The sequence below is a fragment of the Cebus imitator genome, unplaced genomic scaffold (genome assembly GCF_001604975.1).
Source record: "Cebus imitator isolate Cc_AM_T3 unplaced genomic scaffold, Cebus_imitator-1.0 Scaffold83, whole genome shotgun sequence".
Classification (NCBI taxonomy): domain Eukaryota; kingdom Metazoa; phylum Chordata; class Mammalia; order Primates; family Cebidae; genus Cebus; species Cebus imitator.
In genome coordinates this window covers 2,609,021-2,632,778 of record NW_016107398.1, presented here as the reverse complement: position 1 = coordinate 2,632,778, position 23,758 = coordinate 2,609,021, and the positions used below count along the sequence as shown (strand labels likewise).

Below are 23,758 nucleotides of genomic sequence, written 5' to 3'. Positions count from 1 at the left end.
AATGTTTGACAGCCAACCTGTCATATTATGGCTGGGCATAATCTAAGGTGACTTCCAGGAGCAAGGCCAAGCTAGGGACATGCTCACAGTGCCAGGCCCAGGTTTCTGCCACAGCTGTGGCAGGCACATGGGGAGGGGGGCTCCATTTCCTTCTTACTTAACACAAACAGAGAGGCAGCCATCACATCCTCTGCATGTGACAAGGGAGCAGTGTTTTAAAGGCAGCAGCAACGAGCAAGCTCAAGCTGAGCCCCAGTCTAGGAGCCAAACTGAAAAAACAATGCACCCACAGAGACACAGAGAACAGATCTGGGGTTCCTAAAATATACACCACCCATAGATTTCAACATTAAAATGTCAGCATTAGAAGTCTATTTCTCATTGGATAAAGCGGGTCTTCCAGCATCTTTTAAAATATGCAAACACACCTAAGAGGAGTAGAGGACTAAGACATCAATCTCTATCACTTTAGCGTGAATTAGCCTATGAATTCACTGTGTTCCTTATCAGCAACTCTTTCCGGACAGGGACCACTGGACTTCCCACTGCAGTAAGAGACAACTGTAGGCAGAAAGGGCTAGCTTAAAGCAAAGGTGGAAGTGCCAAAGGCAAACTCATCTCACAATTTTACCCAAGGTCAGCTCTTAAAGAAACAATTGCAATGACCTAGTAAGAACTCACCCCCTGTATGACTTACTATTTCATTCTTATCACTGACACCAAGAAATAAATTCAATGAGAACAACTAGATGTATTTGGTAAGCATTTAGTCCTAGAGGGTTGGCATGGCTCTAAAAAAGTCATGTAATGATTATGGCACAGTCTAACCTGGTCTAACATGCATCACCTTACTTCACTGGTCCCTTATAACTTAATGCAGAGAGGTGATTCAGCTCATTCAGAATCTTACCCACTCCTCCTTCTGGCCTCTTTTCTCACTGTTGTGTTTCTTTCTACCATAGATGATCCATGTTCTATGTGCATGATGACAATGTTTTATCAACAATGTTCCATAACACTACATTCATTTTATTTGACCAGGCTAGAAACAGATTCATTTTTCTCTGTACATAAAAGATACCAAGCAAAGCAAAAAGATACGGAGTAATTGGAACTCTCATACATTGTTCGTAGGAGTGTAATAAAACCACTTTGGAAACCATTTGGTTTAACATACACCTACTTTATTACCTGCAATTCCACTCCTATGTAATCAACCAAGATAAATGGAAGTGTTATATCAAGAAAAATTTATGTGTAAGAAGGTTAATAAAACCATTGTTCATAATAGACAAGAACAGAAAAAAACCCAAAAGTCCACCAAGAGGAGAATAGGTAAACAAATAGGTGCTACATTTATATAATGGGATTTTACTCAGAAACAAAGTGAACAAAATACTGATACAGACAATGATATGCATCTTCTTGAAAGTATGCTGAGTGAAAGAAACCAGACATAAAAGAGAACATACTGTATATTTCCATCTAAATGAACTTCTAGAGTAGGTAAAACTAACCTATGGTGAAATAAAGCACTTTATGTATTGCCTTTGGGAGCAGGGGATTAAAACGGGTACAGGGAAATGTTCACAATAACAGAAATGTCCTATATCTTGGATTGGGCTGTTGGTTACACAGTTATATGCATCTGTCAAAATTCAAATTGTTCACTTCTGATCTTTCATTTCACCCCCATATGAATTTTACCTCCATTTAAAAAATATATTGGATGAGAGTATAGGGAGTATGGTAGCCAGAGATAGGATCAGAATCCCTTACAGGTCACAAATGAGACAGAGATTACGAAGAACATATAACTGGATCCCTAAATTTCTTTTGTAGACATTCATGGGCAAACTAAAAGTTGGCACAAAACCAAAGATCTAAAGTAGAGTTCCACAGTCATAAACGAAAAAGAGGCAAAACGCATTCAGCTACAATGACACTGGATAAAAACAAAAACTTGGTGACTGTGTTAAATGAAATGCGAGATTGCCAGATTTAGCAAATATATTTAATTTGGCAACCTGAACCAACAGACCACTGGGCAACAAAATACTAGCCAGCCCAACTTAAGAAAGTGATTCTTTTAAGCATCTCTTATAACATGCTCTTTTTAATAATTTCCATGATAGAAATTCCTACTGAGTATAAACCGAGATTACATGTATTCTGGAAACCACCCAAAACTCATTCTTACCTTCAGTGAAACTCCCTGTAAGGGTTATTACCACAAATACTTTCCCTTCTGGCTCAAGATCCACCTAGAAAGAGAAAAAAAAATTGTATATTATATTTTAGTATTAAAACACTTTTTGTCGGCCTTAAACAATTCATCACAGAAAGGCCTAATATGTAAATCACAGCCACAAATCAAATAAATCGAAGTCTTTCAATAAACAGTAGAGAAGCAGGGGAACAAGTAAAACCTCAAAAAACTGTAAAGATTGAAAAGCAAATCTAAAAGAAACTGCATTTTTTTCCGTTTCCTTCCTCTTGAATTTTATTCTCCCCCATTTTTGGCTTATCATAATATAGAGAGGCACTCCATATACTTGGTGATTGTTTTTGAGACCTCCATATCTTATGCATATGGCTTATAAGAGCAGCATTTTACTAAGCCACATGGCAAGAATATGAAATAGAGAAATAATGAAGATACAAGGTAATGAACACATGTAGCTTGATCAACTGCAAATCTTTAGTTTTATGGAGTAAATAGTATAAACAGTCTCTGCTGCATATTTCTACCGAAGTCTAGGCAATCTTAAGGAAGCACTGGGGAAGGCAGTTTAGGAGCCTTGCATTCACTACTCTTTTTGTTTGTTTGAGAGGGAGTTTTGCTTTGTTGTTCAGGCTGGAATGCAGTGGCACGATCTCAGCTCACTGCAACCTCCACCTCCTGGGTTCAAGAAATTTTCCTGCCTCAGTCTCCTGAGTAGTCGGGATAATAGGAGTGTGCCATCACGCCTGGCTAGTTTTTGTATTTTTTAGCATAGATGAAGTTTCACCATGTTGGTCAGGCTCATCTCAAACTCCTGACCTCAAGTGATCTGCCCACCTCAGCCTCCAAAAGTGCTGGGATTACAGGCACGAGTCACAGTGCTGGGCTGCTACTCTTGACTAGTCATGGGAGTATCAACATAACCTGAAATTACCTATCAGCTGAAATATCAAGACATGCATTCTGCAAGCCATGCAGCTTGAAGTCTTCTCATGTGGTCTCATCCTCCGCATATACTCCAGTTTCCTAAAGACCCCATGCAGCATGGCGCCCAGGATGAACAGCGCCCTCCGGCTCTGTTCTGATCACCACTAGCTTAGGTGGGCAGACTCCCCACTTCCTGCTGGATGCTAACTTCACTATCCATGAACACCTCTAGGCCTTGCATTATGAGTCTCCTGTGGACTCAAATACATGAATTCACAATTGTTCTTGAATAAATCTTTTTAGATTCAGCCCCTGGCTCCATTTTTATTTTATTTTTCTCTCTTTTTTTGGGGGGGGGGCTGTGGCTCCATTTCTGCCTTTGACCTGTCATCTGAAGAGGAGCTTGACCTATAGAGAAGCTTGAGTAGAGACACGGATGATCATTTTTGGTCAAATAGGTAAATTTAAATAAGCTGCAAATAAGTCACATGGTACAGTAGAAAGAGCCCCCTACTAGATCAGGACATGAACTCTAGTCTGATTCTTCCACAGCTGGCTCTGGCCACTGGACAAGGTCCTTTACCATGCTGAGCCTTACTCTTCCAATCTGAAAAGTCTATGACATCATTATTTAGCATTTCTTTTTTTTTCTTTTCTTTTTCGAGACAGGGTCTCACTGGCTCCCAGGCTGGAGTGCTGTGGCACAATCATAGTTTACTGCGGGCTTGAACTCCTGGCCTCAAGTGATTCTCCTGCCTTAGCCTCCCAAGTAGCTAGCACTATAAGATGTGACACCATGCCCAACTTATTTGCTTATGTATATATGTATGTCTGCAGGGAAGTGTGTATGTATGTAGAGACAAGATCTCACTATGTTGCCCAGGCTAGTCTCAAACTCTTAGGCTCAAGCAATCCTCCCACCTCAGCCTCCCAAAGCACTGAGATAACAGGCATGAGCCACTGCGCCTGGCACTGACCTAGCATTTCTAACATAGCCTCCACACATGAGGCTGGATTGACAGCTCATTGTAGCCTCGACCTCCTGGGCTCAAGTGATCTTCCTGCCTCAGTCTCCCAAGTAGCGGGGACCACAGGCACATGGTAACATGCCTGACTTAGATAGGGGGTTTCATCATGTTTCCCAGGCTGGTCTCAAACTCTTGAGACCAGGCAACACCCCTGCCTCAGCCTCCCAGAGTGCTGGGATTACAGTTGAGAGCCACCATGCCCAGCTGATCTCAAAGATTCTTAACAGTACTATTTGCTTTTTTTTTTTAATTGTATCCACCCATGACAAAAGCCCCCTAAATGCACTGGACTTACCCTAGGTCACCACCACACCCTGACTATATACTTTTCCAAAATAAAAGATGCCTGCTTTGTTCCAATTCAGAAAGCTTTGCCTGTATAACAACCTATTCTTACAATCCTCCCTTTCTCTGCATAAAACCTGTTATCAACGTGGTTACCACACTATAAATCACCTCCCTGTTCAAATCAGCTACTTGCATCATGACTACTGTTAACAATATCCTCTTAACTATCTTAACACCACTTGTGAACCTTTATAGAACAGCTCCTAAAATAGAGCTCTCCAGAGAGATGACTAAACAGGATATCAACCTCTAATTGTCTCCACTCTCTGCCTTGACTTGTTTCAAGTCAAAAATATGTTATTTTTAAAAGCCACTCCCTCATCTTCAATATAAAGGCCTACCAGAGAATACATACATACACATACATACGACCTCACAACATGAACTACTGCTGGCACAGGCGGAGTTACTGCCTGGCCGCCTCCACTGTCCTGCAGCCCACAGCCAGCCCGAAAACTCCCTTCAACACTTCCCTGAGGGCCTGCAAAGGCCTTTCCACCTTAAGATGGCTCAGGAGCTCCTCTGACAGACAGCAGGAGACTCCACCACTTCGAAGCAGGAGCTCTCACCAGTAGAACAGGTTTCCCTCTGCATTTTTGACCCATGCCACCCATCGTGGTGGAAAAGCCGGATTTAAGCACAGTCTTAAAGTGTTGTCCATCTTGGGCCGATGTGGTGAGACACTGAACCTTAGAACAGGGTTTTACAAACTGCAGGCTGAAACTTTTTAGAGAGACATGAAAGCAATTTAGTGGATTGCACACAATAGGGATTTTTTTTTTTTTTTTTGAGAGGGAGTCTCCTCTGTTACCCGGGCTGGAACACCTCCGGGGTTCAAGTGATTCTCCTGTCTCAGCTTCCCACATAGCTGGGACTACAGGCACGCACCACCATACCCAGCTAATTTTCGTAATTTTAGTAGAGACAGAGTTTCACCGTGTTGGCCAGGCTGTTCTCAAATTTCTGACCTCAGATGATCCATCCACCTCAGCCTCCCAAAGTGCTGGGATTACAGGTGTGAGCCACCACTCCCAGCCCACAATAGGGATTTTTAAGTAGAATAAAAACAGAACAGAAAATATAAACGTGTCACAGGTAGTAAGGAAAAGCACTGTTTCATGTAACTTTTGTGTGTAGTTTTGTATACATATAAGAGGGTACATTGGGTTTTAATGTGAAGATGTATTCCTTACTGTGTTACAGAGAAAAAGTTTGAAAAACATGGCTTTGGAGGTTATCCATTCTTTCTAACCACTAGTGATGGGCTGTTATCATTTATTCATGGTGGTTGCACAGCCAAGTCACTACTTTAACAGCTGGCCTATTTCATTCCTGTACATCATAGACAGATCTTTCTCTATGAACACAATTGCGTCAAGATAATAACTTCCACTCATTTACCTTAGTTTTGTCCTCCACAGCTCCAGTGGACACTGCCTCTAGCTAGAATATCCATTCCACCTTCTGGGAATAACACTTGAGCTTTATCTGAGAACTACCCCTCCCTCACATGTGGTCCAAATGGCTCATCTGGGATTCTGCCCCTAGCACCAGAGTAGACATGTGACCAGGCCCAGCAGGTCAGAGCACTGAACTCTGCACAGCTGGCCTGGAGCAGGCACATTCCTTCCATCTGGCTATCAGTATAACTACAACTCCCTACCCTCAGCATCTACTGGTTCAGGTTTGGGCACAAAAATCCAAGTAGGTCCAACTAGGAATCCTGGATCTACAAGGAAGGGACAAGATCTTGCTTCTGCTAAACTTCAATCTGGAAGGACACAAACTTGGGGGTGTCTGGCACTTGTATGGTCCCCTCACTGAGCTACACAATGACGCCAATGAAGAAAGGGAGCTGAGGGACAGGAAGAGACCAGCTCTTCATGACATCATTTAAACCCTTAGATCAAGACTTGCTTGATTCTTTGGGATTTTTTTTTTTTTTTTAGCCTATAAATTCATTTGGTCTTAGTCAGTTTGAGTAGAGGTTTCTATCACTTGCACTCAAAAAACATATCCAAATTGTCAGCCAAAGGGAATACGTCAAATATTTGACAACAATTATCACATCCCTCTATACCTTCTAACATCCATGCCATCTCCTGCAGTCTGCCTTCCTGTGCCCCACCAGCTCTGAAACAGCTCTAGCAACTCTTACCACGTCCTGCTTCAGATACAAAGATGTGTCTGTCTTCATCTCAGTTGATCTATCTGCTGCATCTGATCTTGACAGCTTCCTCTTCATGAATCTCTCGTTCCTTGCTTCCAGGACATCACCCTTACCTGGCCCTCCTCTCACTCCCGAGCCCTGTACCCAGCAGTCCATACCAGAAGCCCAGCTCTTCAGCATGTACATGCAATCGCTAACAGATCCCAACAAGCCCACTCTCTAAGTATCTCCTAGATCCACTCCTGCTCCAGTCCTACTGCCGTGGCTCATCTGGCCTCCCTTAAGGGGCTTCTAGCTGGCTTCTATCTCCAGACGACCATCCTCCAGCTGCTGCCAGTGACAAGTTTCAAAAATTAAAATCTGGCCATGTGGCTTCCTAAAGTAGAAACCATCCATGTTTCCTCTCCTTTCCACGATAAGGTTCAAATTCTTTTGCCCAACACATAACGTTAGACACTATACCCCTCCTACCTTTCAGCCTAAGCTCTTCCCACCACTCCAGCTGCATACAACCTGTATCCCCATCTCTTAATTCTTGTACATGCTCCAGGGAGGCATGTTATTTCATTTATTCTGAGAGAGCAACCAAACGTGTTATGAATCAAGCAGCATACTGGGGAATGTAGTCAAAATTATGAAAATTACACATTACCCATCTATAGCTTATTACCCAGTGATTTGAGGCATGTGATCTTTCTGGCTGGAAATGCTTTCTTCCTTTTTTTAACTTGTCAGACTCCTATGTGTCCATCAATTTGGGACCTACCTATATATGGGGACCTTCCCAAACCTCTTTTAGACAGGTAGACAACTGCACAACTGATATGGAGACCACTGCTGAACCCACATCATGTTAATAGTCATTATGTCCTGTCCCTGAAGACCCCACCTTGCATATAAGGGGACAGAAAATGCTTTGTGGAACAAATAAGTAAATAAAATAGATCTGGGTATCCCAAACTCTTTCAGCAACTTCATGTAGAACATGATTTTCTCCTCCTTCACCATTCTGGTCATTTCCTGACCCAATTTCTCCACACCCCCATTAAAGGGTGCAATCAACCTGAGCGTGTGACCTGACCTTCTCAAGTGAGAGAGAGATTATCACTAACGTTGATCTTGACAGTGACACTGCCCGTTACTGATGGAGCGAGACCGCATGGGCGCTCTGAGAAGCCTCAGTGACCCAGGCTGAGCTTACAATCAACTAAAACCTCTGCATCTTTTCTACGTGCTATAAGGATTTGCTTCCCACACCCTGTGCTTGTGCAGTGGGTAGGCTCAAAACCTTCACAAAAACCTAAGTGCTTCATTTTTCTGTTCTGCAATATTTTGGCTTATTGTTCCAGGTCGCAGAGTTCACTGGATCCCAAATTCAGTCACAGTTCATGCACTCCCTTTCTCAGTTTTATGGATCCCCAAGTCAAGGCCTCAGGCTAGCTATGTCATCAGCTAAATGCACTGACAGAGCGTCCAAAAGAACAGAGCTGACATCAGTCTAGGGCAGCCTCACATAGAAATGAACGCACTTAGTATTCTTACTCTAACAGTCATTCAAGGAGCAGTAAATACACTAACCCCCTGCCCTACAAACCACTTCTCTTGGTAAGAAGAACAACTCTTGGGCCCTTGTTGAAACCCAGAAAGCACTGGTCTTTTAAAAAATGTGATTCTTATACACAAATAGACAAATGAACAAAAGTATAAAAACTCAGTGTCAACAAATGGTGCTAGAACAACTGGATATCCATACCCAAAATAATGAATCTCAACGCATATGTTGTAAGTTACACCTAAATTAATTCAAAACAGCTCAGAGAACAAAATACAAACACAGCTTCAGCCTTTAGAGTTCTTTATGTTGTTTCTACTATTCTGTTCTATACTCTGAGTCCCTGAAGATCAACCCTGTGCCTGGTTCACAGCAGCCACTTGGGAAAGCATTTCTTGGCTGAATGGTTCCCAACGTGCATCCTCAGAGCCATCTACCCACTGAGTTCTCATGCCAAATAATCTCTTCCTCAGAGAGTCATCACTGTTGAACTCACATGAATCACTATGGCCTCAGATACTACACTCCCCATCTGAACTTATCCCCTATCTCCCACCTTGTGGCTGAGTAATAGCAATGCCAGAGGAGACCTGGGTCCTGGTGCTCTTCCCTGACCAGTTTGTGACATCAGGAAGGCCATTCAACCTCTTTTACCATAAAATCACAGAGAGGGATTCAATATATAGATTCCCAGGCCCCACAGGTGATCTACTGATTCTAAATTTTCTGGGGCAAGGGAATGGGGTCTAGGCATCTGCTGTTTTAAGTTCTGTGAGTGACTCTGATATAGCCAGACCATGAATCACCATCTGGGAAGGCTAAGCTAGGTTCTCTCTAAGGGACTGATTCTAGCTTTAAAGGGCTCCAGTCCCGTGTTTCCTCCTAAAGGTTCCAGTGGTCATCACTGAATCACTAGAACCACATTCTTCTGGGTTCCCAGGCTTAAAATCCTGGAGCCACTCTGACTCAAGGCACTGTGACCGTCTGTTTTGCCCTTTGTTCCTTCCATCACTCTAGGATCCCTGTCACTACAGGACTCCTCCCTCATCCTTTCTCCTTCAGTCATGGGACATACCATCAAAAACCACCAGGCTTTTCTAAAGTGCTACTCTCATCAGCTTCCCCTCCAAAGCCTCCACTGGCTTCCCAGTGTCTTCAGAATAACACACCCTGCTCTAGCTGGGCTCCCCTTTTGCTGCCTCCTCACTCATCTATCCAAACTTCGTTTGCAAAATTCTCTTCCTTCCATTGTCACTTTGGAAAGTTAAAATATAAAAAGAAGAAAAAAGAATCCCTTTTTAAAACCCGCTCTCCTAGCCAGGCCCGTCTCCTGGCTCTATCATTCGGCCACACCTTTGCGCATGCCATGTTCTCTCCTTGGAAAGCCTGTCCCTTTTCACCGCACCTATCCATTCATTCATTCATTCAAACCTTTACTGAATGATTCCCAGGGTCGGGACAATTGCCAGGTCCTCAAGATTCCCCAGAGGAGCTCCTAGGGCTGCAGGTTGAATGGGTCACTGAGCACAGAAGATGACGCAGCTTCAGGAGCTGAAGGAAGAAACTGGTGCCAGAACTTGGTATTCACATTGATCCTTCTGGTCTCAAAATTTACATCTCAACTATTAACATCTTAACAGTTATCTATATCTTGAACAATTACTTACATTTTCATACACATATCTCATCACTTGCAGTAAGTCTATAACCTCCATTCCAGCAGGATCTGACACTACATTCCCAAGGGGCCTAGCAGAGTTCCTTGAACCAAGTAAACACTCAATACGTATCTGTTGAGTTGATCTAAGAGCTAAATAAGGTCATCTGACCACCTCAATTTCCTCACCTATAAAAATAGGAATGGTAATATTTACTACAGAATTGACCTACATGATAGCACTTTGTAAAAAATAAAAGCACTCCAAGATGGCTCCAAGGAATACCGGTGACATATGGATGACCAGGGCTCACTGCTTAGAAATTATAATCTGCTAGCTTGGTGTACCAGCTGGATCCCCAGCACAGCCACTCCTACATCCTCAGCCAAAGTTTGCTTTTCCTTGGCATCACTTTGCAGGAGCTGGGCAAGTACTTATATCCCTGGCTGAGTCTCCTTGCCCATGAAACAAGAGCTGTCTAAAAATGTTCTAGCTCTAATGTTCCATGATTCTAAACAGACTTGGATAAAAGCCTGCACACAGGACTCAAGAGAAACACTCATTTAATTAACTGGTAATAATTTACAACCATTTCCCTTCACAAAAGCCATTAGAATTGATCACAGACAGGAAACTTCTAGCTACATAATATTCATTTCAGCCTGTAATAAGCAGAGGGATCTAGCATATTAAAAGAAAAAAACAACTTTTTGGGCAAAGGTAGGAGGTTCATCTAGACTCTATAAACTTTGAGCAAACCTCTGTAATAGGGAAGTTGACAAAATTTAAATTCCTTGCTGGATGGCTCTTCTCTACAGCTTTCCTAAGTCTTACTCTAGGGATAAATAACAAAGGAAGCTAAAAACATAATAAAGCATTTCATGATTCTCTTCCACCTGAAATTGTCAGGCTTAAAAATGAGCATTCAAATTCCTAATATATATATATATGTATATGTATATCTATATTCTAACCAATTTCAAATTCCTAAAGAAAAAAAAATTCTACAAATAACCTAACAAGAAAAATGAGATTGTGTTGGGTTGTTTTTGTTTTTGTTTTTGGGGTTTTTTTTGAGACAGAGTCTGGCTCTGTTACCCAGGCTGGAGTGTAGTGGCACAATCCCAGCTCACTGAAACCTCTGTTCCCTGGGCTCAAGCCAACCTCCCAGCTCAGCCTCCCATGTAGCTGGGATTATGGGTGCACACCACCACGTCCAGCTAATTTTTGTATTTTTTGTAGAGATGGGTCTCATTATGTTTCCCAGGCTGGTCTTGAACTCCTGCGCTCAAGCAATCTACCCGCCTTGGCCACCCAAAGTGCTAAAATGACTGGTGTGAGCACTGTGCCTGGCTGAGGCTGTGTACCTAATAATAAAAATAACAGCTATGTCTTGAGCTTGGACAACTGCTAAGTGTTTGACCTACATTATCTCTCACCTTCACCACTTGTAAAGTTAAGTATTACCAACACCATTGCACAGCTGGAAAACCAGAGGCTCCATGAGGTTACTGAATTGGGTGAGGTCACACAAGCAGTGAAGGTCAAGCCAACATTTAGATGCTGGGAAGATCCCACGCTGGTGCCACACCAGCCTCCCTTGAGGCTGCTCTGACTGCATCTCCTTGAGGTCTGTCTGTTGTCTTCTCTCTGCCTGAAGCCTGCCTGCCCTGGCTTCTGGCACATGAGGTCATCACATCACTCATCCTCCTGGGATCCCAGCAAGACTCATGCCATCAGCACCTGAGGCTGCTCCCGCCTCAACTCCTTACTGCCAAGGTCACTGGGAGTGGCACCAGTCTGATGTGCCACTGGATGGCTTTCCATGGGGGGCCTGAGGCAGGAGCTGCTAAGCAAGTCTGTGCTGGGGCAGGGAAAATGCAGCAGGCAGTTTAGGCACCATTAGTCAGCTGCCTGGAGAGTCTGAGTCAGTGTCACATGCTGCAGACACACAATGTGTCCCCTGATGTGGGAAGGATTTTAAAGGAAAAGAAGTTGCATGAAGCAAATATTATGTTCCTGCTAATCTTCTACTTTCATCTCTATTCTATAACAATCAGACTAGGTGTTATGTGTTAAAAGCATACTAAGTGGTATCACAGATTAAAAACTTTCAGAAAACGATGATGGCAAAAACCGAAGAGAAAAGTAGGGCTTATCAAATCTGACTACTTTCAAATGAAGGAAAACACTGTCATTACTTTAGTGACTAAAGCATTGGTCCATCCTTTACCCTGCTCAATCTGGATCCTATGTGAGGTCAGAGGGGAGGTGGGAAAAGGGCCCCAGGCCACGATCACAACTCTGACATTGCCTACCTGCCACTAGGGGAGGTCACCCGGCTTCTGCATCTCAAAGACAGAGTACACTAAGCCTGTAAATCCTTTTTTATCTAATATTCTAAGGTTCCAAGTCCTAAACATTTTCTGAACTTTAAAGAGCAAGTAGGCAAGTAGGCATCTGAAGACTATGAAAGAAACTCTAAAATACATCCCTACAGCTCACAGTAATTATTCCCTCCTCCCAGCTGAACATATCCACACGGTTGCTATAAATTTAAACTTAGAATTATTTCAACTCAGATCCCATTACCCCCAGGTTCTAGTATAAGAAGTGCTATCTTCTGGCAAAAGTAAAACTCTTTTACATTAGAATAATTTTTCAAGGTTTTTCTGCCCATAATAAAAAATCATGAATAGTCAAGTTGGATACCTCTGAGAACTAAACTATTTTTTCTCTAACAAGTAGGCAGCTAAGGGTAGAAATCGTCTCATGTGTGCTATGGTGTTGTGTATGTGTCTCAATCTTTGATTCCAATATCTGAAGAATCAAAAATATAATTAACTGAAGGATGCCTTAGACTCTTCAAAACACTCCACTGCAATTCCTCCTGCTTAAATTCTCAGATAATGTAATTCTGTGCTGGAAGGCTTACCTGATACCTCCTCTGTGAATGAAGACAGAGGCTCTGAAGAGACCAAGCCCAGCCCATCAGGTCCAGAGCTTCTGGTGCTCCTAATGGACCCAAAGGAGTGGGCTGAGCTCTCCTCCAGAAGTCAAATGTCCTCTCTGCAAACCAGGAAAGAACTCTTGGAATAGCACTAGGCTGCCAGGCAGGACTCGGCTCTCCAGAACTACGAAGGGGTTGGCTGCCGTGACTTATGCCTGAAATCCCAACACTTTGGGAGGCCAAGGCAGCAGGGATCACTTGAGTCCAGGAGTTCAAGATCAGCCTGGGCAACATAGGAAGACCTCATTGCTACAAAAAATTAAAAAACAGCCAGGTATGGTGGCATGCACTTGTAGTTCAGCTCCTTGGGAGGCTGAGGTGGGAAGATCACTTGAGCCTGAGAGGTCAAGGCTGCAGTGAGCCATGATTGTACCACTGCACTCCAGCCTGGGTGACAAAGTGAAACCCCATCATACAACAAAACAAAACAAAACAAAACAAAAAGGAACTAAGAAGGTACTTTTCTTCTCCTCCAATAAGGTGTCCCTAAAGACCTCATGGCAAAGGAGACCCTGGAGTAAGAAAGGGAAACCACGGAACAGTAATTGTGCATCCCCTACATCAAAGAACCTTCAAAAAGGAACTTTCCACATGAGCTTGCCCCTTCTCGTTTCTGCTAAGTAGACCCTTCCAGAAGGGGAGCATACACTATCCTTACTAGGAAGAAGTACTAAACAGAAGTGACAGGTGTGACCCTGGCTGGAGATGGGGAATATACACCCTGCAGCCTCACAGCCCCCTTCTTTCTTTCACACTTCTCTGGGTTGCCTAGAGAGAGTGGTTGTCGGCCCCACAGTGAGCCTCCTTCCTTGCAGGGGAACCCCCACAAGAAAGGAAAAATACCTTAACAAACTGAAGATGTCAGGTTAAAAAACAAGACATAAACATACTTAGAAGAATTCTACATTGTTGATTCTCATCATCCATTGTAATGGAGGAAAAGGGCAAACGCTCCAGCAAAACCAAAACAAGAAGTCGAAACTACATATTTAACATACATAAGCATTTCAAGATGTTTCACAGACTTGTTTGCTTAATTATTCACTGCTCAGTCTCCAGGCCAACTTTGTAAGACTCTGAATCTGAGGCAGCACTAGAAAATAGATCGGGCCTATGTCTCTATCCCAACAGTTATTCTATGATAACACCTTTACTCCTCTTGGTCTTCTGGAGGGAAGGAGATGAAAGCTCCGCAAAAGAGGGGACATTTGTACAATGCCTAGAAATTCAGGTGAAGGTTTTCCAGGTGGACCTGGGGAGGGGAGGCATCTCCACAGAGGGGAGGAATGCACAAATGCACAGAGGGTGTATCAAGGGTTACGGATGATAAAATGTAAGCTGTGTAAATCAGACAAGTCAGAAATAGGGCTGCAGAGGAAAGTGCATCTAATCAATAATGGCCTCATGACATGCTGGCAGGCTGGTCCTCATCCCAGGGCAATGGGGAGCCACTGAGGGGTTTCAATCAGCAAAGTTACAACATCATACCTACATGTCAGATCCCTAACAGGGCTGTTGGGATTACAAGGGGGGAGAAGCTGGGAATTCATGTTCAAAGGCTACTCCAATGGTCTGAATGAAAGACAGTGGTGACCTGAGCTAAGTCAGCAGCAGAGGGGATGGAGAGGAGGGGGCAGATAGGAGAAAGACATAGGAGGGAACAGCAGCTGGACTTTTGGTAACTGATGCAGGTAGCGTGGAGGCAAAAGAGAAGGAGTCAGAGTCCATGGGCGGATGATGATCCCTGGTGCCATTAACTGAGACAGGGACTCCAAGAGGATGAGCAGAACTGGAGGAAAGACAGAGTTTGATGTATGACCATTACCTATGACATCTTAGCACATACTGGGCCATCCTTAGCAGCTTCTGAAAATTCAGTTGGAGAGGGAGGAACACCAACAACAAATTACAACCCAATGCGGTCTCAACTGAATAGGACAGTGGCAACATCAAAAACAATATTCAGTGCTGGGTGAGATGGCTCACACCTGTAATCGCAATACTTTGGGAGGCTAAGATAGGAACATCACTTGAGGCCAGAGCTCCAGAACAGCCTAATAAGACCCCATCTCTACAAAAAAAATATTTTTAAATTAGCCAGATGGGGTGGTACATGCTTATAGTCCCAGCTACTTAGGAGGCTGAAGCAGGAGGATCACCTGAGCCCCGGAGTTGGAGGCTACAGTGATCATACCACTTCATTCCAGCCTGAGTGACACAGAGAAATCCTGTCTCAAAAAAAAAAAAAAAAAGCTGTAGGAGGAGCAATCACTGGGCACTGGGTACTGGGCTAGGGCAAAGCTTTACCTCGGAAATGGGACCCTGAGCTAAGGCCTGAAGGCAAGTTTCATTTAGTGGGAGGTAAGACCATTCTGAGTCAGGAGCGCCTTGTGAGAAGAGATGGAACAATATCAGAACACAAACTTGATCAGTATCATTGGAGGAATGTCCATATAAGAGTAAGAGAGAAGGCTGGAGGCAAAACGTAGAAAGAACTACACCCAGAGAATTGTAACCTTAGGTTGCAGGCCAAGGGGAATCACTAGAGGTTTTTGATTATGGAAAATGACAGAGATTAACATGCGAAAGGAACTAGACCAATGAATTGAAAGACAGCTATTGTCTAGAAGTATGAACCATTTCCTAAGGGTGAAATCAGTGAAAATTGATAATCATGTGAAGAGAGCAAACAAAAGCAGTGGAAAGGCCAAAGGTATATGGAGTTTGGGGCCTAACCTAGATCAGGGTCAGCAAACTGTAGCCCAAAGGCCGATGCCAGCTGCTGCCTATTTTTGTAAGTTTTACTGAAACACAGTCACACCCCTTTATTTATATATTATCTACAAGATGAGTAGTTGTGATTGAGACCTTATGGCCCATGAAGACAAAAGTATTACTCTCTGGCTCTTTACAGAAAGATCTGCCAATCTCTGTTGCCATTAATCAGCCAGGGAACTCAGGGAAAGAACATGTTTTAAAGGGAAGGAAATGAGTTTAAATTTGGACACAAAAGTACCCAAATAGAAATATCTGGCAAGAAGTTGGAAATAAAGACAAATTGTGTAGTTAAACATAGGGCTGGGGTTATCATTCAAGAGTCTTTCTCAAATGGTAAACGCTAAGACTAAGAGCTGTGAAACTTTTCAAGAAAGAGCACAGGAAAAGAAAAGAAAAAGCAAATTCATTTAAGGAGCGAAAGAAAGAACCAGAGAAAATGCAATCTGCGAGGTTGGAGGAGTCTCCAAGTTTAGCATCATGGGACATGGGAAAAAGCAGCTTCAAAAGAGAGAAGCCAAATGTGCAGATGTGGAAGATGAGGTTTTTAAAGGGGAGATGACAGGCAGCTGACCTGGGAGATGACAGGCAGACTTCGTCCATGATACCCACCCCATCATTAACAGTCCTGTTGGAATCGCATCCTTATACTAAGCTAAAGCCCATCCATACCCCCATAACTTTCACCTGCAAATTTAATTCCACCTCTAGAATTTACCCTGCCAAGATGGGGAAAGAGAGAGATGTGGAAAACAGCATAGAAGCAGCAAGGCATATGTGGCTTAATTAAACTGTATCTCATTTAAGTGAATTAGAAAGTAAAGCTAGAAATGCAAGTTGGACAAAAGGTTTTGGATGCCAAGTTAATAACTGAAATTTTATTTCAAAAAATAGACTTGCAACAGTCCTAAAACAACAGGTTGGAGGACAAGCTAGAGGGGTGGAGACTGGGCTGGAGGTGCTGGGCAGAATTAAGGAACTACCTCAGTGGTACAGGTGTGCAGTGGAAGAGGCAGGAGAGAAATATTACAAAAGAAGCTCAGCAGGACTTGGTGGCTAAAGATTAGGGATGATGAAAAGCCCAAAGGGGCCTCTAGTATTTGGAAGACTGTAAGAGTAAACCTGCGAGAAGTAAGGCAATCTAGAGGGTCCGTTGGTTTGGGATAACTCTGGTTTTTAAAAATATTGATTTGTAGGAAGACATTCAGGTAGAAATGTTGACAAAAAGATAAATGGGAGCTGAAACTTAAAATAAAGGGCTGGACTGCGGGTAGAGTCATCCACACAAGAGTAACTGAACCACAAGACAGTTGACTGACCCCCAAGGAGCAACTGAACAGTTCAAAGAGCAAAGAGTCAAGGGCCAAAGCCATGTTTAGAGAATGAGGGAAATCAGAACCAGAAAAGAGAAAGAAGAGTGCTGGGAAAGGAACTACACCTACCCTGGGTACCCTGAGCAGACTTTCGCAACCACCTTCTGAGTAAGGAAAAGTGTAATGGCATTACCCCGTTATATTGCGCAGTCATCTGAGGACTGAACTAGGTTTAGATTATTAAAATCCCATTAAAGGCCTTGAGTACTATACCCACCACACTGGAAATAAAATCTTAATGTATTTATGAGGGTTTTTTTTTTTTTTTTTTTTGGAGACAGAGTTTCGCTCTTGTTGCCCAGGCTAGAATACAGTGGCATGATCTTGGCTCACTGTAATCTCCTCCTCCCAGGTTCAAGTGATTATCCTGCCTCAGCCTCCCAAGTAGCTGAGTTTTTAATAAACTTGGCTAATTACTATTTGCCACACAAGGTTTCAAAATGTTCACCTGTCTCATTCTCTCACTTCTTATGAAATTAACTTTGCTTGCGGCATGGTTTGGCTCTGTGTTCCCACCCAAATCTCATCTTGAATTTGTAATCCCCACATATTGGGGAGGGGTCTGCTGGGATGTGATTGAATGATGGGAGCAAATTTCCCCCTTGCTGTTCTCTTGATAGTGAGTGAGTTCTCACAAGATGTGGTCGTTCAAAAATGTGTGCCACTTCCCCCTTCTCTCTCTCTCTCTCCTGCTCTGCCATGGTAAGATGTGCTTGCTTCTCCTTCACCTCCCAGCCATCCTTCTGTACAGCCTGCAGAACTGTGAGTCAAATAAACCTATTTTCTTCATAAATTACCCAGTTTCAGGTAGTTCTGTGTAACAGGGTGACAATGGACTAATACGGAAAGTTGGTACCAAGAGTAGGGTACAGCTATAAAGATACCTGAAAAGCATGGAAGCAGCTTTTGAATTGGGCATCAGGTAGATGTTGGAACAGTTTGGAGAGCTCAAAAGAAGACAGGAGATACAGGAAAGTTTGGAACTTCCTAGTGACTTGTCGAATGGTTGAGATAAAAATGCTGATAGTGATATGGACAATGAAGTCCCAGCTGAGGTGGTCTCAGATGGAGATTGAGAAACTTATTGGGAACTGGAGTAAAGGTCACTCTTCCTGTGATTTAGCAAAGAGACTGGTGGCATTCTGCCCCTGCCCTAGAGATCTGTGGAACTTTGAACTTGAGAGAGATAAGGGTATCTGGAGGAAGAAATTTCTAAGCAGCAAAGCATTCAAGGTGTGGCCTGGCTGTTTCTGAAAGTGTATGCTCATGTGACTAAAGAAAGAGATTGTCTGAAATTGGAACTTACATTTAGGGAAGCACAGCATAAAAGTTTGGAAAATTTTCAGTCCAACCATGCAGTAGAAAAGAAAAACCCATTTTCTGGGGAGAAATTCAAGCCAGCTACAGGAATTTGCATAAGCAATAAGGAACCAAATGTTAATAGCCAAGATAATGGGGAAAATATTTCCAGGTCATTTCAGAGAGCTTCACAGTAGCCCTTCTCATCACAGATTGGGAGGCCTAGAAGAGAAAAATGGTTTTAGGGGCCAAGCCCAGGGCCCTCACTGCTCCATGCAGGCTTGGAACCTGGTATCCTATGTCCCAGCCACTTCAACTCCAGCCATGGCTAAAGGGGCCAATGTACAGCTTGGATTGTGGCTTCAGGGGGTCCAAGCCCCAAGCCTTGGCAACTTCTATGTGGTGTTGGGTCTGTGGGTGTACAGAAGGCAAGAGCTGAGGTTTGAGAACCTCCACCTAGACTTCAGAAGAGGTATGGAAATGTCTGGATGTCCAGACAGAAGTCTGCTACGGGGATGGAGCCCTCATGGAGAACGTCTACCAGGGCAGTGCAAAAGGGAAATGTGGGGTTGGAACCCATACATAGGGTCCCCAGTGGGGCACTGCCTAGTGGAGCTGTGGGAAGACAACCACTATCCTCCAGACCCCAGCTTGCACCTTGCACATGGAAAAGCCAGGCACTCAATGCTAGTCCATGAAAGCAGCCACAGGGGCTGTACCCTGCAGAGGCACAGGGGTGGAGCCACCCAAGACCTTGGGAGCCTACCCCTTGCATTGACATGCCCTGGGTTTGAGACATGGAGTCAAAGGAGATTATTTCGGAGCTTTAAGATTTAATGACTGCCCTTCTGGGTTTAGGACTTGCATGGGACCTGTAGACCTATTATTTTGGCCAATTTCTCCCTTTTGCAATGGGAGCATTTACCCAATGCCTGTGCCCCCATTGCATCTTGGAAGTAACTAACTTGTTTTTGATTTTACAGGCTCATAGGTGGAATGGACTTGCCTTTGTCTCAGATGAGACTTTGAACTGTGGACTCATTAATGCTGGAATGAGTTAAGACTTTAGGGGAGATGCCAAGCATGGTGACTCATGCCTGTAATCCCAGCATTTTGGGAGGCCAAGGTGAGTGGAGCACTTGAGGTCAGGAGTTCAAAACCAGCCTAACCAACATGGCAAAACCACACCTCTACCAAAAATCCAAAAACTTAGCTGGGCATGGTGGTTCATGCCTGTAGTCCCAGCTATTCAAGAGGCTGAGACAGAATAATTCCTTGAACCTGGGGGACAGAGGTTTCAGTGAGCCAAGTTCATGCCACTGCACTCCAGCCTGGGTGATAGACTGATGCTCTGTCTCAAAAACAAAAACAAAAACAAAGGCTTTGAGGGATTATTGGGAAGGCATGATTGGTTGAGAAGGACACAAGATTTGGGAGGGGCCAGGGGCAGAATGATATGGTCTGGCTCTGTGTCCTCATTCATTTTGAATTGTAATCTCCACCTGTCAGGGGAAGGGCTGGCTGAGAGGTGATTCAATCGTGGGGGCAGACTTCCCCCTTGCTATTCTCATGATAGTGAGTTCTCCTGAGATCTGGTTGATTGAAAGTGTGTAGCACTTCCCCCTTCTCTCTCTCTCTCTGCTCCACCATGCTGGTGCTTCCCCTTTGCCTTCCACCATGATTCTAAGTCTCCTGAGGCTTTCCAGTCATGCTTCTGTACAGCCTGTGGAACTGTGAGTCCACACTGGTATAAAGAACTACCTGAGACTGAGTAATTTCTTCATAAATTATACCAGTGTGAGAATGGACTAATACAGCCGGTTCTTGGGAACCAGATTCACAGCTACAGCTACAACCCAACTAGTTCTTCAGCCAAGTGACAGACTGAGAGCATTTTCTGAACATCAGGTAAAATTAAAACCAGACTGGTTTTAGATGCAACTGGTTGGCAGGACTCCCAGCAGGACTGTTAAACCAAATGGTGAGTTGAGGCCCATTAGGGAATTTTTTTGGGGGGCAGTGAAATTTTCTCTATGGCTTATAACAGTAGATAATGAACACTAAGCATTTGTCAAATCCCACAGAACTTTATAGCACACTAAACTTCAATATATGCAATTTTTTTAAATTAGGGTATCAAGATATCCTGGGGTGAAATATGGAATTCAGACTGTGACATGAGAATCAACTGTATCAAAATGCATGAAATAACCTCACTGAAGAAGTGAGGGAAAAGGTGCTAGCTTAAGCACCTTGAGAAATGAGTAGAGATTCTAGATCTAAGGGTAAAAACAAATTTCACATAATCACTGAACTCTAGCCAATAAAGTTATTTCTTATAAGGGGTACAGGTTAGCAATTCTGAAAACACTTATAGATGTAAGTAAATGGATGGTGGATGGTAGGAACCAGTTTTTCACTGTTAGAGCAGGAGTTTGCAGACAAGGGGGAAAGCCTAGAATTATCCCTGTAATGCTATATTGGAGTTGAAAACAGCATGAACTCATGTTCAACTTAATATAGATACATAGATACAGATGGATACATATAGAAATATTTATAGACACATGTATATACAAGAATGAGTATATACCTATTTTCCTGTACTGTCAGCTGAGAGGACCTAAAAGCAATGACATCCCAGTAGCAACAAGGACACCCAGTGCCCAGAAATTGGTTTCTAAAACCATTCTCCAACAAAAGGAACCAGGGTTGTTGGAGAAATAACTGATTATAGGGGTGGGGGAAAGAATATATAAAGTAAACTAGGGGCATCTTCTAGTGTCAGGAAGAATAAGGAAGTGTTTTTTAAAAGCACACATGCAACAACAGCAAAAACCCACCAGAATGGGTGGCATGTCACAAAGGGACACATTGAAACAGCTCCCAAAAAAACAAATCTGAAACAATTTGAGCAACACAATTATGTGATATTAGATTATAACCTAAAATATAAATTATGCATGAGTTCGTACTGATACAAATAAGTGACGGAATAAATAAGTAAATGGGGGATAATAGACAAATCTCCTAAGCAGAGGAATTCCCAATAATTTCTCTGAATACTACCTCCCTCAGAGAGATGCAACATAATTCTCCACAACTACAGTGTGACCTACTCACAGTGCCTTTCTTCCCAAGAGTACACTATGAAAAGAAGGGGAAGAGGAACTTTATGGGAGAAACCTGACAAACATAATTTTAGCCACACAATCAAGGTTCACATCAACAGTGATACGTCATTTAGATAGCATGTATGCATGTAAAAGCTAATTATGCAATTGATATAACATGATGAAATGAAATATGGTACTATGCCTGTTTGGTCTTCCTCCCAAAACTCTTATCTACCCACAGGAAAAACATCAGACAAACCCAAATTGAAGGACATTCTACAAAATACCTGACTAGGACTCCTCAAGATGTCAGGCTCACCAAAACCAAGGAAAGTCTGAGAAACTGTCACAGACCAGAGGAACCTAAGCAAACATAAACATGATATGGTATCTTGGACAGGATCCTAACACAGAAAAGGGACACCAGGTAAAATCAAAGGATATCTGATAAACTATGAAGTTTAATTAGTAATAATGTATCATTATTGATTCATTCGCTGTGACAATGTAGCATACTAGCATAAGACATTAATAATACAGAAAACTGAGTGTGGGGTGTATGGGAATTCTCTGTACTATCTTCACAGTTTCTCTGTAATTCTAAAACTGTTCTAAAATAAAATGTGTATTCAAGAAAAATGCTTTTAAATAAAAACTGCCTTCACTGAGCCCTAAATCCAGGTAACTCTTGGAGAAATTAAATCCTAAATTAGTAACTGATTACTACAGGTGATAAATTTGGTTCTTTCACTAAAGAGATGAAAAGAGAGCTGCAGGCAGCAGTGTAGAAGCATACCTAACCTTTCTAGATTGTATGTGTAACATTCCCATGTCAACGTTGTCATCCCCTGTCCCAATCGTCTCCAGCTGGCCAGTGTCACAGCACATCCCGCTCTGAGCCAGTTTCCATACTGCAGTGTTTGGTAATATCCACACCTCTGGAGAAGACCCACAGTGAGAACCCCAAGAGTTTTCTATGAGTACATCTATCTGTAAATTGTTTTCAGACAAGCTATTGGTAGAGTGTCTTCTCTCAAACTAAAAAGAGAAGTAGAAGAGAGAAATACAGACAGAGAGAGGAGAGTGAGAGAAAGAAAGAAAGAAATCAGCTACAAACTACTTCCAATGAACATCTAACATAATGAGTACTTTTTGGAGCTAAGACTGAGTAATATGAATGATACATCATGCCCATTACACTCTCTGATTTCAGGAAAAGTTGCAGAAAATCTGAACAGGAACTCCTGATCCAAACATAAATAGAAGGATTTGGAGCAGTTTTAATACAAATTGGGCTTTTCATTTTTCTCCCCAGTGCTAAACTTCTCCCAGCTACGCTGGGCCAGAATCTCCTGATACACTTATTACAAACACAGCCCCCACTCCCAGGCCTAGCAAACCAGCATCGCTCTTAACAAACTCCAGGTGACTGCAATAAAGTTGGACAACCACTGTAGTCTGCCTTCACTGTTCTCACCACCACCCCATCCCTTCTCTTTTTCTCCAGCAATGAAAGAAAGTATATTGTTTGTGTTTATGTATTACAGTTCTCAGTTTTTAAAAGAACACACATTGCCAGGCACAATGGCTCAAGCCTGTAATCCCAACACTTTGGGAAGCCAAGGCGGGCACATAACTTGTTGTCAGGAGTTTAAGGTCAGCCTAACCAACATGGTGAAACCCTGTCTCTACTAAAAATACAAAAATTAGCCAGATGTGGTAGTGGGTGCTTATAATCCCAACTAATTGGGTGGCTGAGACAGGAGAACCTCTTGAACCTGGAAGGCGGAGCTCATGCCACCACAATCCAACCTGGGCAACAGAACAAGACTCCATCTCAAAGAGAAATGAAAAGAAAAAGAAGATCCGGGATCCAAGATGGCTGTTTAGGAACAGCTCAGGATTGCAGCTCCCAGTGAAAGCACAGAGGCTGCTGCAGGTGATCCCCAGACAAGCAGGGCCTGGAGTGGACCTCAGCAGACCTACAGCAGAGGGGCCAGACTGTCAGAAGGAAAACCAAGAAACAGAAATAACCTCATCATCAACAAACAGAACGTCCACTCAGAGACCCAATCTGAAAGCCATCAACTACAAAGACGACAGGTGGATAAATCCATAAAGATGGGAAGAAACCAGCGCAAAAAGGATGAAAACACCCGAAATCAGAACACCTCTCCTCCTACAAGGGATCACAACTCCTCACCAGCAAGGGAACAAGGTTGGATGGAGAACGAGTGTGATAAAATGACAGAATCAGACTTCAGAAGGTGGGTAGTAA

The 23,758-nt window shown here is 43.1% G+C and overlaps 1 protein-coding gene across 1 annotated transcript in view; it reads right to left on the bottom strand.

Moving 5' to 3' along the window:
• PRKCH (protein kinase C eta) overlaps positions 1-23,758 on the bottom strand; it is a 245,035-nt gene that overhangs the window by 165,427 nt on the left and 55,850 nt on the right. The window contains exon 2 of the mRNA XM_017533941.2: positions 2,201-2,264. Coding sequence (XP_017389430.1) covers positions 2,201-2,264 — 64 coding nt within the window. The remainder of the gene's footprint in view (positions 1-2,200; positions 2,265-23,758) is intronic.